The sequence below is a fragment of the Amblyraja radiata genome, chromosome 20, assembly GCF_010909765.2.
Source record: "Amblyraja radiata isolate CabotCenter1 chromosome 20, sAmbRad1.1.pri, whole genome shotgun sequence".
Lineage (NCBI taxonomy): Eukaryota > Metazoa > Chordata > Chondrichthyes > Rajiformes > Rajidae > Amblyraja > Amblyraja radiata.
In genome coordinates, this window is record NC_045975.1 from 35,319,621 (window position 1) to 35,338,114 (window position 18,494).

Here is an 18,494-nt window from a genome sequence, read left to right on the forward strand (position 1 = left end):
TCATCTATTGTAGATGTCAGACTGTGGGCACGGTGAGCTGGTGTTAGAGTAACTGAACATGCAGAGCGATGTAATGGGTGACCACCAAGTGGGCTGCATTGTCCTATATTATATGTTATAAATTTTTCATCTTTCTTTGGGGCACAGAAGGAGGTGAATGAGCCCTTTGTCTCTGCTGACTCTCAGAGCAAACCATTAATCTAATTTTCCCGCTTACTTCCCTGAACCTTATCTTCTCGCTCACACTGATCAAATCATACTGATTATCCACCTGCACACAGTGGCCAATTAACTTGGCCAGCCTTTGTTATGTAGGAGAAAATGTGGGAGATGTGCTGTCTGTACGGAGTTTGTACGTTCTCCCTGTGATCTGCGTGGGTTTTCTCCGAGATCTTCGGTTTCCTCCCACACTCCGATGAGGTACAGGTTTGTAGGTGAATTGACTTGGTAAATGTACAAATTGTCGCTAGTACAATACAATACAATACAATACAATTTATTTGTCATTTGAACCCCATTGAGGTTCAAACGAAATGTTGTTTCTGCAGTCATACACACAAGAAAGAACCAAGACACAACACAATTTACACAAACATCCATCACAGCGCATCTCCTCCTCGCTGTGATGGAAGGCAAAGACTTATCTCTCCCCTGCACTTCCCATTCCCCTCCCGATGTCAGAGTCAAAGTCAAAGCCCCCGGCGGGCGATGGCAATTGTCCCGCGGCCATTAACGCCGAGCCGGGTGATGTAAGGCCGCGCTCTGTGTCTTGTTGTTGGAGCCCCCGGCGGGCGCTGGCAAAGTCCCGCAGCCATTCCAAGCCACGCCGGGCGATGATGTAAGGCCCCGCTCCAGGTACTCTTCAACCCCGCAACTCGGGCGGGTGAAGTCGCCGTTGCGGAAGCCCCGAAAAGTGGTCTCCCAGCAGGGACCCGCGGGCTCCCGGTGTCACTGTCCACCAGACCTGCGGTAAGCCTCCGAATCCCCGGGGTCGGGTCGCAGCAGCGCGCCACTACCGCTCCGAACTCGGCCAGCTCCGCGATGGTGAGTATTGTATTGTATTGTATTGTATTCAAATTTATTGTCATTGTCTCAGTTAGAGACAACGAAATGAATTTCCCTTACAGGCAGTATCATACAAATAAACCCAAAATAAATAATAATAAATAATAAAACATATTAAAAATAAAATAGAATTTAAAAAAAAAGCACAAACACTGAAAGTCCACGACACAACATAACACAGTGGCACCAAGGTGAGGAAGGCACCATAGTCCAGCCAGCCTCCCCTCCATTCTTCCCAGATGTTCACTCGTGGTCGAGGCCTTCCTAGCACCCGCAGTCGCCGCCCCAGGTGGCCCGATGTTCAGGCCCTCACGCCGGGCTGGTGGAACGCCGACGCCGAACCCCGACGGTGAACATCCTCCTCCTCAGCGGCCCGGACCTCCTGATCAGCCACCTCCCGCAGCCGGAGTCCGCAGCTCCCGAGTCCGCAGGCCGAGCCGGGCAGAGTCACAGGACCCCGCGCTGTCCATCAGCGCCGCCCGCGTTGGGAGCCCGCAAACCGCAGCTCCATGATGTCGGTGCCGCAGGCCCAGCACTCCGGGCTCCAGACGGCGACCCCCGGTAAGGCATCGCCAGCCCCGCGATGTTACAGCGCTGTCCCGCCGCTGCTGGAGCTCTGGTCGATCCTGGCAGGAAAGGCCACGCCAATCCAGTAGGTAGGCCACTGGGGGGGGGGGTGGGGGCGAGGACGCGACTCGAATAATAGTCGCGTCTTCACCAGGAAGCGGCTGAAGGACGGTATCCCCCGCACTGTACCCTCTTCCCCCACATCAAAACACAAAAAAACCACAAAAAAACACACTTTTACATAACTAAATAAACAAAAAAACAAAAAGATACCGGGCTGTAGGTGGAGGCTGCTGGCACCAGCGCCACCGGAGTAGGTCTGCAGGCTCCGTGACTGGAGCCCCAGGTCATTCCTGCTGGAGGCCGCTCCACGGCGCTAGGCCCCAACGACAACGGAGACCCGACAGAGAAAAGGTCGGGTTCTCCGTGCAGGGGATAGATTTTAAAAGTTTCCCCCACCCCCCGCCCCCCGCCCCCCACACATATACCCACACACATACACAAAAAATAAAATAAAAACTTCATTCAAACGAGACAAAAAACAACAAAAAGACAGACGGACTGCAGAGGCCGCTGCGACATGAGTCGCGCCACCCACCGGATCTTCAATCCTAGTGGGTGTAGGATAGTGTTAATGTGCGGGGATCGCTGGTCGGCGCGAAGGGCCTGTTTCCGCGCTGTATCTCTAAACTAAACTAAACTAAACTAAACTGAACTAAACTAAAACCGGAGCATCTGGAGGGAAGCCCATAGGATCACAGAGAGAACATACCAACACCTCATAGATGAAGATGGTTTTGTGCTTGTTAAGTGTAGTTGGAGTCAGCTGTATTCATCCATCAAACTCCTGACTGATATCTTTGGAAGGTGATTCATTTGCTGCAGTACTCGCTTGGCACCACCTTTGTTAAGGGCCTGTCCCACTTACGTGTTCTTGGCACGCAAATTACGCGACCTCGTGGTCGCGTTGAGCCGCAATGGTCCCGCGAAGGTCGGGCGTGATTACATGCATACGCAAAGCAATCTGGAGCGCGTGACATCATTTGAAGATGGACACAAAGCTGGAGTAACTCAGCGGGACCGGCAGCATCTTGGGAGAGAAGCAACGGGTGACGTTTCTTGTCGAGACTCTTCTTTTGCGATCGTTTGCCTGCTTCTGCTGCTGTTGAAGGTGAGACATTGTGTTGCGCCAGGGTCTTGGGCCTGTCCCACTTTGGCCGTCAGTTCCGCGACAGGCTGTTGGCGCGCGAAGATTTCGTTCACTACAAAAATTTCAGAGCCCCACGCAATGTCGCGCACAACTACATATCCATCCGCGCTTCTAAGTGGGACCGGTCCCGCGCGGCTATACAATGCCCATGCGCCTCAAAGCGACCACGAGGTCGCGTAATTTGCGTGCCAAGGACACGTAAGTGGGACAGGCCCTTTAGGCGTGCTTGATGCTGCTTCTAGCAGTCCTTGCAATGTAACTCAGTTATTTTGCATAACTTATCACGTGGCAGAGCAGCACAGCTGGTGAAGCTGCTGCCTCACAGAGACACGGGCTCAATCCTGACCTCAAGGGCTCTCTGTGTGGAATGTGCACGTTCTCTCTGTTAAAACGTGGCTTTTCTCTGGGTGCTCCAGTTTCTACCCAAACCCCAAAGATCTGCAGGTTTATAAGTTAACTGTTCTCTGTAAAATTATCCCCAATATCCCCAAAATTAGCCCAGGAGTCCGCGCCGACCAGCGATCCCCACATACTAACACTATCCTACACACATTAGGGACAATTTACAATATTACCAAGCCAATTAGCCTACAAACCTGTACATCTTTCAAGTATGGGAAGGATACGCAGGAGAGAACGTATAAACTCCGTACAGACAGCATCCATAGTCAGGATCGAGCCCGGGTCTCTGGTGCTGGAAGGCAGCAACTCTACTTCTGCACCACCGTTAATATGTAGGGAGTGGATTAGAAAGTGGGATGACATAGAAGTAGTGCGAATGGGTGATCGATATTCGATGTGGACTCGGTATAGTATTGCATTAAATGGCATTAAGATATATGAGAGTGATAGGGAAGAACAATTACTGGACTTGGAGGGAAAGAGCAAACCAGTTCTGCCAAACATAGGAATAAACATGGCATTTAATAATATATGGTGGCTTGTTCATATGTAGGGTGCCCATAAGTCAGGCATTCATAACCCAGTAATACATTTTTGTCATATTCATATTCAAAACCTGGAATGGGTGTTTGAAATGTTTTGTTTATTTAGTGTCATTACAAAATCCTACCATTGCATTCGAGGTTGTGATTGCTCCAAGTTGGTGGTAATTGCTGTGGTATATGGTGGTTTCTGAACTGGCCATTCATAATGCTTCTGTCTTGCACAATCATGATCTGGAATCACATGGAGAGAGTCAGCTTCGCGACCTGTTCTTCTCAATGGCGTCCCTGTAAAGATGCTGGATGTTACTGTGTTGGAAAGTAGTTTCAACAACTTATACACTAGAAACAGAATTCCACATCTACTAGTTTCATAATTTCAGGTATGAGTTCTGACACCCCTATTGGACCCAATGATCATACTTTCTTCATCACAATACCAGTCCTCTGACCTTGTACCTTTCTATTATAATTCAACCGATTTGCTCTTTCAGAGAATTTCTTACATCTCTTAAATAAAAGCAGAAAATGCTAGAAACACTCAGTAGGTCAGGCAGCATCTCTGGAGACAGGAATAAGAGTTCCGACCGCTTCTTTCTCTCCAGTTGCTGCCTGATTTACTGAGTATCTCAGCATTTTCTGCTCCCATGTCAGGTTTCCAGAACCTACACTTTTTTTCATTCTAGTCTTAAGTTTTATTCTTGGTTCTCTACAATAATAGTTTGTTTGATCTTGAACTTTATCCAATAAGCGAGTTCGGTATTACAACTGCACATGCGTGAGTTTGCCCAGGTCATGGGTCATTCGGGATAAACATTCTCACCAGCTGAGCTACTGTGTGTATACATTACGATTGATAATTGTTTTGACCTGCGTTTCATACGTATTTTCCAGTTTGGCTTCTTCGAGGCAAGAAAATACTGCTGTAAAAACTATTAACATGGTGTATTTAAGGTTCATTTGTACAAAACTACGATGATTTTGGTGGTTTTATTGGCTTTTCCTTGGTCGCTTGCTGGCCCGCTTCAGTGAGTGAGCGAGATCGTGACGATGAATAACCATTTTTTATTGTTTTTATTTTAGAGACAGAGGCGGGGGGGGGGAAGAATGAAATGAAATGTATGATTTCTATAACTATCATTAGATAATATGAAAAGTATTTGTGGGGTTTTCACCTCTTACTGCACTAGTCCACAGCCACGGGCTGCATGCACGTTTGTTGACTTCTGCATGTACATGTGTAAGTAAAGTTGTGTCGTACAAAACATAGTCACGAGTCTCCTGACTGATCAGTTGATTAGCTCAGGGCTAGTCAAGTCGTGGAAGGAAATTAGTTGGCCTAATCATACAGGACTTCTGATTAATACCTACTGGCTGGTGGCTGCTGCAGCAGAGTAAATATTTAACCATGAAGGCAAGCAATCAGTACGAGCTCACAGAGGTGGATAATGATATTTAACCACTACCTAAACTTACTATTTTCTTCCGTTTTTCCATTCTCATGGGAGCCACTTAGACTAAACGTAATAGTTATCCCAACATAAAGAGTATATTTCCACATTGGCATGTTGGCACAGGTAAGATTTGCATTGTGGGGAACCCACTTCAGTGGGCGCATCAAAATGTTCTGCATAGCTGCTGTTTTGCCCAAGTCACAGCTCTCCCCCCTTTGCCTCGTTGACTTTGGACCTAGCGACCTGCGTACGGAGATAGATAGGGTGCTACATCCCTCCCTCGCCCCACAGAAAGCTGTTCACGTTTGCACATGGTTGCGGGGGATGGTAAGTATCCTTTATTTAGTAAACCGCAGAATCGGAAGAAGAAAGACATGTATTGTGTGTATTAAAATATAACACGTGCATGAGAAAGTATCCAAGACCCCTCTGAAATTTGTGAAATACATTCTTGTTCTTCACCTTGTGCTGATGACAAAGAAAATGTTTCAATAGTTTGAAGATGGGGAAAAATCTCGCACAGATTCTTTGTTTATCCCAAATGACCTTTGACAAATCCCATGATTCATTGCACGCGCGAGATATCGAACTTGCTTATTCTGATGAAGGTTCTATCAGGAAGTAGACACATAGTCAAAGAGTACATAAGAACGGAAATTCAAAAGACTGCAGGTACTGGATCGAGGAGCAAAAAATGAAAACTTTGGTGAAACTCAGCAGGTCAGGCAGCATCTGTGGAGGGAAATGGGCAGTTGACAATTCAAGCCAGGACCCATGCAGTCATAGAGTTGTATGGCATAGAAACAGGCCTTTGGCCCAGCTAGTCCATGACAACCAAGTTTGCATATTGGGTGAGTCCCATTTGCCTGCATTTGGCCTATATCTGTTTAAACCCTTACTATCCATACATCTATCAAAATATCTTTTAAAAGTCGTTTTGGTATCTGCTTCTGTAGCTACCTCTACCAGCTCATTCCAGATGTAGACTATCTTATGGGTGAACAAGCTACACCTGAGGTCTCTCTTAAAACTTCCCCCTCTCACTATAAGTCTAGACCCTCTAGACTTCTCTACTCTGGGGAAAAAAATTGTGAGTGTTCATTTTATCCATGCCTCTCTTGATCCTATACACCTCAATCAGATTATCCCATAGCCTACTGTGTTTCAAAGAAAACATCTAGTCCAGCCTATAGCTCAAGCCCACAAGCCCAGGCATCATCCTGGTGAATCTCTACTGCGCTCTTTGTACTGTAGTTTAATGACATCCTTCCTGTAGCTGGGTGATCGGAACTACACACAGTACTCCAAGTGTGGTCTCACCAACGACTTGTACAGCTGCACCAGGTGTTCCAGGTGCTTCCCTCTCTGCAAATGCTGCCTGACTTGCTGAGATACAACTACTCCATGTGTAGTCTTGCCAATGACTCTGCAGCTCTCAACATTTATACAGTACCCTTCTCAATAAAGACAAGTATGCCAAACACCTTGTGCAGGAAAGAACTGCAGATGCTGGTTTAAATCGAAGATAGACACAAAATGCGGGATTATCTCAGCAGGCACCCACATACAGTGGCTCATGTCACCCAGCAAGTTAACCACAGTAATTATACAGGCAATGATTGGCTCCACGGCATGTATCTGCTCGAAATTCAGACAACGCAGACTGAGGCATTCAGGGACAATTGGCCAAATGTGCAGGGAACATATAAGGTGATGTGGAGAGGGGGTGAGACAATGGAGAAAGTTAGCAGGAGAATCCAGTCCACTCCATTGAGAGCCATTGATGTTCTAAGACATGACACACTCAGAGAGTCATAGAGTCATTGTCATACAGTGTGGAAACAGGTCCTTCGGCCCAACTTGCCCACACCAACCAACATGTCCCATCTATACTAGTCTCACCTGCCTGTGTTTGGCCCATATCCCTCTAAACCTGTCTTATCCACGTACCTGTCCAAATGGTTCTTAAACATTGTGATACTACCTGCATCAACTACCTCCTCCGGCAGCTCGTTAAATACACGCACCAGCCTCTGTGTGAAAAAGTTACCCGTCAGGTTCCTATTAAATCTTTCCCCATTACCTTAAACCTATGGCCCCTGGTTTTTGATTCCCCTACTCTGGGCAAGAGGCCCGATCTATTCCTCTCATGATTTTGTACACCTCTATAAGATCACTGCTCATCCTCCTGTGCTCCAAAGAAAAGAGTCATAACCTCTCTCTATAGCCCAGGCCCCCGAGTCCTGGCAACATGTATCTTCTCTGCACACTTTCCAGTTTGATGAGATTCCACTGATGAGATCAGTGAGAACACCAAATCAATGCATCAGTCATTGGAGCCGCTGCACATTTTCGATCCAACATATTTGTCACCGTTAAGACATGGTGGGTGCAGCTAGTGGAACCACTGCCTCAAAGAGACAAATGTCCAAGCTCAATCCTGATCTCCGGAGCTCCCTGTGTGGAGTCTGCACCTTCTCCCTGTAATGTTGTGGGATTCCTCTGGGTGCTCCGGTTTCCTCCCGCATCCTGTGGGAATTGGTTGGTTAACATGGGAGTTGATAGGTTAATTGCTCACTGTAAATTGCACGGGCTGCAGAAGCTGTAGAAGCTGCAGGGAGTTGAAGAAAATGTGCAGAGAATATTAAATAGGATTATTGTGAGATTAGTGTAAATGGGTGTTTGATGGCTGTTGTGGGCCAAAGAGACAGCTTCTGTGACTCTCTTTATGACTCACAAGTGCTCTCTGATTCAATCTTATGTAGAACATTGGGAAATCCCAGGTAACTCCCGGAGCACTCTGTCTCACCAAAGATTAGTGATAGCTACATTTAATGGGGTGTCATGCATCTGTCAATTATTGCCATATCTAAAAAGATATATAAAACAATATATTTTTATTCCTGTGAGATTTGTCTCCATTGCCCATTCAATTATACAAAGATGAATTGCATCTATGGCTCCAGAACCAGAGTGACTGTTCGACCACAATAAGGTCACTGATGTGTTCCTCTCTCCACACATGCTGCCTAACCTCCAGAGTATTTACAACATTCTTTTATTTTGTTGTTTTCGTTAATTTGCCAGTTAATTTTGGCAATGAATTCCAGAATTCAATTCACCATAACTAGCAAAACGACAATGAATGTCAAGATTCACCTGAATGCTGCCTCAGTAGTTTGCGCGTTGTTAAATCAGACACACTGTTTGTTATTTTTAACCAGACATGCCAGACCAGTTATTTGATGTCATAGTCATAGACTCGTTCAGCAGGGAAATGTGTCCTTTTTGCCCATCTGCACCAATTCCCTTTGCCCTCACTAGGACCATATCCATCTATACCCTAAAAGACAAAAAGTGCCGGAGTAACTCAGCGGGTCAGGCAGCATCTCTGGAGAACATGTTCTGGGTCTCGAGCCGAAACGTCACCCATTCCTTCTCTCCAGTGATGCTGCCTGTCACGCAGAGTTACTCCTGCATTTTGTGTCTATCTTTGATTTAAACCAGCATCTGCAGTTCTTTCCCACACATGTTTTCTAGAGATGCTGCCTGACCCATTGAGTTACTCCAGCACTTTGTATCCTTTTGCATTATCCAGCATCTGCAGTTCCTTGCTCCTTCCATACCTTGCCTATTAATGTTCCTGTCTAAATGCCTCTTAAATGTAGCAATTGCATCTGATTTCACTACCTCACTATTACCATTATCACTGTTCACGTTATACCAAGTTAAGCCCTATCTTGGTCATTCCACATTCCTCCAACCTCATGTACTGCATCCGCTGTGCCGAGTGTCAACTTCTCGACATTGGCGAGGCCAAGCGCAGGCTCGGCAATCATTTCGCCGAATACCTCTGCTCAGTCCGTCTTAACCAAACTGATCTCCCAGTGGCCCAGCACTTCAACTCCCCCTCCCATTCCCAATCTGACCTTTCTGTCCTGGACCTCCTCCATTGTCAGACTGAGGCCCAGCGCAAATTGGAGGAACAGCACCTCATACTTCGCTTGGGTAGTTTACACCCCAGCGGTATGAACATTGACTTCACTAATTTCAGGTAGCCCTTGCTCTCTCTCTCTCTCCATCCCCTTCCCCTTCCCAGTCCTCCCACTAGTCCCACTGTCTCCACCTACATTCTTTCTTTGTCCTACCCCCCCTCTCCTGACATCAGTCTGAAGCGCCCCATAGCAGAAGCATCCACATCGCGGGGCTGGAAACTGGAAGTATCCTGAGCTAATTCTGCTACCACCATCATCTATTGCAACAAGTGGTGGCTCCCACTGATTGTCGCCGCAAGCTTGCGTCCTTTTCAGGACGGACGATGACAGCGATGTTAACATTTGTAACAAGACTCGAAAGAAGTCTTGAAGAAGGGTCTCGAAAGAAGAAGTCTGAAGAAGGGTCTTGACCCAGAAATGTCGCCAATTCCTTCTCTCCATAGATGCTGCCTCACCCGCTGAGTTACTCTAGCATTTTGTATCTACCACACTCTGGTAGGATTGAAATAGGATGTTTATGCTTCACACAGACCTGTCCCTGAGGAAATTCTGCACGCAACCCATCTCTCAGCAATTGTATTTCAGGGTGCTACGTGGCAAAAATATTTGACTTGCATTATTTGCATATGGTGATTTAGTTCCTGTTTCATTGAGTAATGAGATGTTAAGTGAACTTGTTGAGCAATATTTTACACTTCCAGAGGGAGTGGTTGCAGACGAAAAGGCATTAATCTAATATTTCATATCCCCACACAGCATGTGGAATATATAACTAACAGCTGACATCCCACAGCAGATGCATTTGAGGCTGGGAATCAATATTGTGTGGGAGGGTCTGTGGATCTATGAGACACAGCGAGGTGCTGTATGTCTTTGGATTGTGACTTTATGACAAGGATGGGTGAAGATTCAGATTTGCAGACTGCTGTGTAGACTTATGTGTGGTGTGGATGTGTCATTCCTCTCAACCATTGTATTACGCTGGGGCCGGTCTAGTCACCACAGATTAAACGGTGATGTTAGAAACAGCAACATCATGTCCATTCAGCCTCTCCATGGATGGACCACTTTCACACTTTCACAACCATCTGCCTATCGGACCTCTCACCATGTTTCAACATTACCTGCTGGGCTTTGTCCTGCCCCTCCTTTCCCCCAGCTTTCTTCCCCCCACCCCGCCTCACAATCAGAAAGGTCCCGACCTGAAATGTCACCCATCAATGTTCTCCAGAGATGTTGCCTGATACTCCAGCACTTTGTTTCTTTTTTTGTAAACCAGCATCTGCAGTTCCTTGTTTCTGCCTCAAAATATTACAGGTTTCAATAAAATCGCTTCACATTTTTCGAAAGTTCAGTAAGAATAAGGGGTAACCCATTTAGAACGGAGACGAGGAAACACATTTTCTCATTGAGAGTTGTGAGTCTGTGGAATTCTCTGCTTCAGAGGGCGGTGGAGGCCGGTTCTCTGGATACTTTCAAGAGAGAGCTAGATAGGGCTCTTAAAGATAGCGTAGTCAGGGGATATGGGGAGAAGGCGGGAACGTGGTACTGATTGGGGATGATCAGCCATGATCACATTGAATGGCTTGAAGAGCCAAATGGCCTACTCCTGCACCTAGTGTCTATTGTATTATCTCAGTCTGTTCACTTGTCTCTGAACTGCCTAATTTGGGCGTATTGTTGCTTAAACAAAGTGCCTAACGTGGTGTGGAGTAGCTGAGGGTAGATTGCGGGAGTGATTGTGTGAGAGGGGTTGTATAGTGGTAAAGCTACAGCCCCATGAGTGCAGTGATCTGGGTTCAATCCTGACCTCAGGTTCTGCGCCTGTGTGCAATTTGCACATTTCCCCCCCTGCGACCATGTGAGTTTCCTCCTGGGGCTCTGGTCCCACCCGTACCCCACAGGCTGTGTTGGTTGGCAGGTTCATTGGCTGTTGCAAATTGAAGTTGAGGGGAGATTAAAAGTGGGATTAATATAGGATTTGAAAAACGATGGCCAGCCCAAATACAATGGGTTGAAAGGCCTGTTTCCATGCTGCATTATTCTCTGATTTGAGTCGTGGAGTTGTACAGCATAGAACCAGGCTCTTTGGCCCTTTGTGCCTGTACCGACCATCATGCCCACCTATACTAACCCCACTTGCCGGCAGTCATTATATTTCCTTCTCAGCCTTCCCTCGCCTCTCACACCAAGGCCTGCAGGGTCTCCAGGTTAGTAACCATCGTAACTCTCCTTCCCATTCTCACACTGACCTTTCCATCTTTTGCCTCCTCCATTGCCAGAGTGAGGCCACATGCAAACTGGAAGAACAGCACCTTATATATCACAGGTAGTTTACAACCCAACACAACGATATGAACATTGAATTCTCCAATTTTAGATAATTATCAATCCCCTGCCATCAATCCCCTGCCGTCTGCCCCCCCCCCCCCCCCCCCCCATGGCTGATCATCCACAATCAGTAACCCGTGCCTGCCTTCTCCCCATATCCCTTGATTCCGCTAGCCCCTCGAGCTCTATCTAACTCTCTTTTAAATTCATCCAGTGAATTGGCCTCTACTGCCTTCTGTGGCAAAGAATTCCATAAATTCACAACTTCCTGGGTGAAATTTTTTTTCTCATCCCAGTTTTAAATGGCCTTCCCTTTATTCTTAGCCTGTTTATTCTAGTCCCTGGTTCTGGACTCCCCCAACATTGGGAACATTTTTCCTGCATCTAGCTTGTCCAGTCCTTTTATAATTTTATATGTTTCTATAAGATCTCCTCTTATCCTTCTAAATTCCAGTGAATACAAGCTCAGTCTTTCCAATCTTTCCTCATATGACAGTCCCGCCATCCCGGGGATTAACCTCGTGAACCTACGCTGCACTGCCTCAATAGCAAGGATGTCCTTCCTCAAATTAGGAGACCAAAACTGCACACGATACTCCAGATGTGGTCTCACCAGGGCCCTGTACAACTGCAGAAGGACCTCTTTACTCCTATACAGCTGCTCCTCGACCTACGATGGGATTACGTTCCGATAAACCCATCGTAAATCGAAAATATCGCAAGTTGAAAATGCATTTAATACAATGACATCACGTGACCGGAAGTGGCGTGCGGCTCGGTGCCTTTGCTGATCGGAAAGTCGAAATATGTCGAAGCATCGTAAATCGGGGAGCATCTGTATTCAAATCCTATACTCCTATCACTTATGATCTTATGACTTAAGGAGGAGGGACAATAGACAATAGATAATAGACAATAGGTGCAGGAGTAGGCCATTTGGCCCTTCGAGCCAGGACTACCATTCAATGTGATCATGGCTGATCATCCCCAATCAGTACCCCGTTCCTGCCTTCTCCCCATATCCCCTGACTCTGCTATTTTTAAGAGCCCTATCTAGCTCTCTCTTGAAATCATCCAGAGAACCTGTCTTCACCGCCCTCTGAGGCAGAGAATTCCACAGACTCACCACTCTCTGTGAGAAAAAGTGTTTCCTCGTCTCCGTTCTAAATGGCTTACTCCTTATTCTTAACCAGAAACGTCACCCATTCCTTCTATCCAAAGATGCTGCCTGTCCCGCTGAGTTACTCCAGCATTTTGCGTCTATCTTCGGTGTAAACCAGCATCTGTAGTTTCTTCCTATCCACTGAACCTCCTACTGGCCTCCTTGCCCCTTTTGAAGGAAAGCTACAACTGCAGTGTAGGAAATGTTGCATTCAGATTGAGGACACATCAAACGCATTAGCAATGAGATGCATCGTGAAGTAATCTGCCTTTTATTATTGACCTCAAGAGTGAAGAAACGCCTTGATCTTCTTGGTACCGAGGGAGAGCTTCCATTCTCCTGAACAAGCAGCAAGAGACAGGTTAACCCTCCTCCTCAAACAAGTGAAGCTCAGCTACCAGAGAGAGAGATACAGATGGAAACAGGCCCTTCAGCCCACCAAGTCCGTACCAAACACCAACTTCCCATTTACACTAATCCTACACTAATCTAATACAATTTTACATTTATTAACTTCCCCCAAATTCCACAACTCACCCACACTGTGCAATAGGATGGCTCGAACCCATGAGCTTCTAATTTGGAGAGGTATTTGAAACTAACTCATCTATAATGATAGATGGTGGGAGTTGGGGGGCAGAATACCGAGCAAACCAGCAGGCATTGAAGAAATACAACTGAAGGTATCCTTCTACAGATATACCTCTCCAGGTGTACAGTAAAGAGCATATTGACCGGTTGCATTACTGCCTGGCTCGGCAACTTGGGAGTGGCAGCGCCTAACGGCAGCGGCTCGACTACAGTCGTCTGTCTTTTTTTATTTTTTGTCTTGTTAAATGTATGTCTTTGAGTCAGTTTTTATTTATTTTTTTAGCTGTGTATATGTGGGTGGTGGGGGGGGGGGGGCTGTGGGGGAAACTGTTAATCTCTTCCCTGTGCGGGGACCCGACTATTCCCTGTCGGGTCTCGGATGTAGTTGGGCCTAACATCGTGGAGCCGGCGGCTACCTCCGGCCGGGACTAACCTGAGGGCTCCAGTTGCAGAGCCTGCGGAACGGACATCGCGGAGCTGGCTAACTTCGGAGCGGGAAGAGCTGTGGTGGCGTGCGGCTGCGACCTGACTTTTGGAGTTCGGAGGCACTGGCCGCAGACCCGGTGGACGGGAACATCGGGAGCTCGCAGGTCCCTGGTGGGAGACCGCTTTTCCGAGCTCCGCAACGGCGACTTCTCCCGCTGGAATCGTGGGTTTAAGGACATGGAACCGGGGCCTAACGTCGCCCGGCGTGGCTTAAACGGCCTCAGGATTTACCATCGCCCGCCGGGGGCTTTAACATCGGAGCCCCAGTTCGCCTCGACACTGCAGTTGGACTGCTGGACCACGGGAGAAGGAACAAGGGGAAGAGATAAAGACTTTGCCTTCCATCACAATGAGGAGATGTTGGAGACTCACTGTGATGGATGTTTATGTAAACTGTGTTAAGTGTGGGTCTTGGATTGTGTTTGTAATGTAAAAAACTAGAAATTGAATTTTGTTCAAACCCAGGTTTGAATGACAATAAATAGCATTCTATTCTATTCTATTCTATTCTAACTTGAATGCCCAGGAGCGAAGAAGACTGCAAAAAAGTGGTGAACACTGCCCAGTCCATCACGGGTACTGACCTCCCCACCATTGAAGGATTTTACAGGAGTCACTGCCTCAAAAAGGCAGCCAGCATCATCAGAGACCTACACCACCCTGGTCACACTTTCATTTCACTTCTGCCATCGGGAAGAACATATAGGAGGCTGAAAAGTGTAACGTCCAGGTTCAGGAGCAGCTTCTTCCCTACAGCCATCAGACTATTAAACACTGCAACCACAAAATAAGCTCTGACCCACATAGACTTGGGGGAATTGGTATTGTATTTTTGCAATATTATTGTTTGGTTATTTGTTTTTATGTGAATGTATGTGTGTGTGTGTATATAAATATATAACTATATATATACACTGAACTTGTTTTCTCATTTATTATATTGTTTACAGAGCAAGTAAGAATTTCATTTTGGGACTTATGACAATAAAACACTCTTGACTCTTGAATGGATTTCCGAGCTGGGCTGAGAAAGAAGATGAAGAAAAGACAGTGGGTAAACATGGCATGGTCTCTCTGAGTTTGGCTTATGCTCTGAAGTAACTTCACCCCAACGACTTGAGCAACTCTTGCTACCAGATCATTGACAGGGCAGTGAACAGGACCGCAGGTGAGTCCAGAAATATTATGCTTGACCCTCTCCTTCACCACACAACAAGCTGGTCTTTTTTGTTCAGTTGTCACCTCCCCTCTTTCACCTCCTTCAACTGTGAGACGGAAAAGCTCATCGCAAAGGTATTATCTACTCATGTGTTACAACCACAAGACAGTATTTGCATTTGGATGAACAGGAACTGCAAACCACAAAGGCCCAACAGATCCTCAATAACAAGAGGATATCCTTACCACTATGTTAAAGGAATCCAAGAACCCAGACTGAAGACTTGCTTTCTGGCCTGAAATTTATTTTCAAATTCTCATTTTCAAATTTTCAAATTCTTATTTTCAAATTATTTTCAAACTAGAGAACTAGATCAACCAAGACAGTGAATGCACACCCGCGAATTGGAAACCAAAGCCACATCTTTGGAGCTATATCTGTGTCAGCGTACCCTTCAGCATACTGCCTCACTTCCTAGCCAAGTTTCTGCCATACTGATCAATGGATCTGGATTAAACCACGGGGAAATTGATGCCATTGCCCCTTTCAGTCACGACCTTCTGGGGGGGGGGACGGCAGTAGGAGCTCTCGGCAGCATTGGGCGGTCATAGTGTTTCTGATTGCATTGTTGCTGGATGACACTGACGCGATATTGGGGCACGAGGAGGCCAGACGTGCAAGGTGTGCCCAGTAGTTAACAATTAGTTGGATTGTGGCAATATAATCCTTTGTTAGCTGGCGCGGGACAAGTGCTCAGCCAAATCACACAACTGGCAGTAAGACCATGGGGGATGGAAACTGAGGAGACCCCTAGAGTCTGCTCCACACTTCACTCATATCACGACTGACCTCTGACCTTGTTCCATGTCGCCACCTTTTGCCAAATTTTACTTCAAATATTTCACCACGGGAATGCATCAATCTTAGTTTAAAATAAATAATTTGTCAAGCGTCAATTGTCTCTTCCGGAGACAAATTCAAAACCTCCTCTGCATGTGGAAATATTCCCAAACTTTATCCCAGAGAGAACTAGTCTGATTTTTTACATTACACCTCTAGTTCTAAAATCACCAAACAGCAGAAATCATTATTCCGATCATCCCATTTATTACCCATTTTATGTGATAGAAAAAGCATCAAAAAGCACCTTCCAAAGTTTCAGGAAATGCAGCCCTGGATTCTGTAATTCTTTCCATAAATAATATTCTGACGTCTGGGCAGCATTATAATAACCAACCCTTCTCTTGAACTGGAATCAAATTATCCCTCCGAAGATGTGAAGACCAGGTACTCCAGGTGTGATCTATCCAAAACTCTGTGTCATTGTAGCAATGTTTCCACCCCCTTCAAACAGTTGTCTAGGAAAAAGATTGCCATTCCCTGCCCCTTTCAACGATTTCATGCATACTTCGTGATTTATTAATGATTCATAGTCATGGATTCCCCTTCCGCATTCTCCTTCACCTGCACCCTACTCCTGAAGGCTCACAGTTGCCCCACCATCACCAATGTTCCACTCTTTAGAAAGTACTTTCACAATATTTTAAAAGTCAAAGCATAAGTGTACCTACATTTAAAACAATTTGCTACTTTTGCCCCCAATTTATAATCCTCTCCTCCACACTGCACATTGAATTCATTCTGTGCAACTGGAAACAAAGGTCTTTCTGTCCTTGTCACCAAAGCTATTCTGTACATTGTGGTCCAACACAGATCCTTGCCTGGCCCACCAGTCGCATCCCTCAGATCCGAACACCTGCCCTTTTACTCCTAATCGCTGTCTCTTGTCACACAGTCAACTTCCTGGTCAGGTCATTGACCTGTCTTCAGAATCAGGCATCTCTTACGAGGGATTTTATCAAATGCCTGCAGGAAGACCCTTTATATTACATCTCCATACACTACTTTAATCACTGCATGTCAAAAACATAAATAAAAACCAAAAATGTTGGAATACTCAGCAGGTCCGGCAGCATCAATCATGGCATAGATGCACTTCACATTCTTGAAAGTTGAGAATTGTAGTGGTCAGAGTTGCCCTTTTAAACAATGTCTCAGGAGAATGCACCTGTCACCCCAGACTGCCCCCCCCCCCCACCCCCCCCCCCCCACCCCCCCCACCCACCCCCCCACCACCCCCCCCACCTCACAGTCTGAACCCAGTAACATCTATTTAACTGTGATCCTCTCCAAGATAGCTCCCACCCTATTATGCAGAGAGAAAACAGCTAACTCTTCCCACAACCTCCCCATGCAACATCGAAGGACCGCATCTCTTAAAGGAACATTTGCAGCTTCGGGTCGGGAGCCGAGATGCGACCCACTAGGGGCTCCACAGAATTATCCCTACCTGTCCTGACTGACGAAGTACTTAGACGTTACTCCACCAACTTCTGAGCCAACTTTTATTAAATCAAAATTTCGAAAGCTTCTTGAACTGTTGAACAGACAACAGGATATTGACAGACAAACTACTAAGATTGGGTCAGGACAGGTGCAGCAGAAGGTGTGAGCAATTGAAGGGTTGTGGAACTTACCTGAAGCAGGTCCTGATGTGTCTCCCCAATGGCATCCGGGCAATGGATTAACCTATGGATACAGAGCACCCTGTAATAGTGGGTGAGCAGGTTGTTTCACGATTCGGATTATCCCTTTTTCTGCGTAACCAGATGAGACAAATTGGGCCAGATGTAATTTAAATAATTCAGAGGCCTCTTAAGGACTTTGCCTTCCATGGGGAGTTTCCCCGCCTTCACCTCCTTTAATTTGATTGGCCACAGTTATGAATAAAACAACAAGGAACTTGTTAATTTGCATCCTTTATACTTAACATAAAATGCTAGTTTACCTGATCACTGCAGATGGTGTATTCGACATGGTCATTGTAAACAAGGCACCGGGCTTTTACAATCAGGCGCCAAACTTCACTGGAGAAAATTATTTATTTTCTATAAATATTGCTCCAGTGCAGGAAATAGAAGACTAAAATAAAAGGGATGTACCTGGCTCTGCCTCAGGTGCTAGTGCAATGTCTTAACTATTTAAATCTTTACAGTGGCAGTAGGACAAATGGTTAATTGTTAACCAGCTCCTTGTATCAACAGGAAAACCAGTCCTACTGGTTGGCCTGACTCGTGTTTATAGCAGAGGGTGAGAAAACAGGTGTCAGTTTTCTGATTAAAAGCACAGTTCCTCCTCTGATCCGGGACCACACATCAGGGATTGGTAAAGTGATCGGGGGAATGGCCTCAGCCTTGTGTTACCACCTCCGCCCCCTCCATCCTGCTCCACAGAATAGGGATAATGGTGGGAACAGGATCCACGGGCATGATTTGGCACACAGGTGGGTCCTTCCTCTCTGCCAGTGTTCTCCTTTCCCATTCCTGGCCCAATGCTGTTGACCCCGTCAATGGAGCTGACCAAGGCTAAGCAAAGTCACCTCTCCAGCCTCACGCTCTTCATACACTTCATACACCCCAGGCACATTCCACCTCCACCTTCCCATGGCACCATGCCCATGGTTCCCCACC

The 18,494-nt window shown here is 46.4% G+C and overlaps 1 protein-coding gene across 4 annotated transcripts in view; it reads right to left on the reverse strand.

Annotated features, from left to right (window-relative positions):
- Positions 1-17,693, reverse strand: part of ehf (ETS homologous factor) — a 55,236-nt gene extending 37,543 nt beyond the window's left edge. The window contains exons 1-2 of one of the 4 annotated variants that reach the window (XM_033039262.1): positions 17,502-17,693; positions 3,915-4,020 (exon numbers count right to left, since the gene is read on the reverse strand). In XM_033039262.1, coding sequence (XP_032895153.1) covers positions 3,915-4,017 — 103 coding nt within the window. In that variant the 5' untranslated portion in view covers positions 4,018-4,020; positions 17,502-17,693. Of the gene's footprint in view, positions 1-3,914; positions 4,086-17,501 lie in introns of all 4 variants that reach the window. The other 3 variants (XM_033039263.1, XM_033039260.1, XM_033039261.1) reach the window with 3 other exon arrangements.
- Positions 17,694-18,494: the final 801 nt, after the last annotated feature.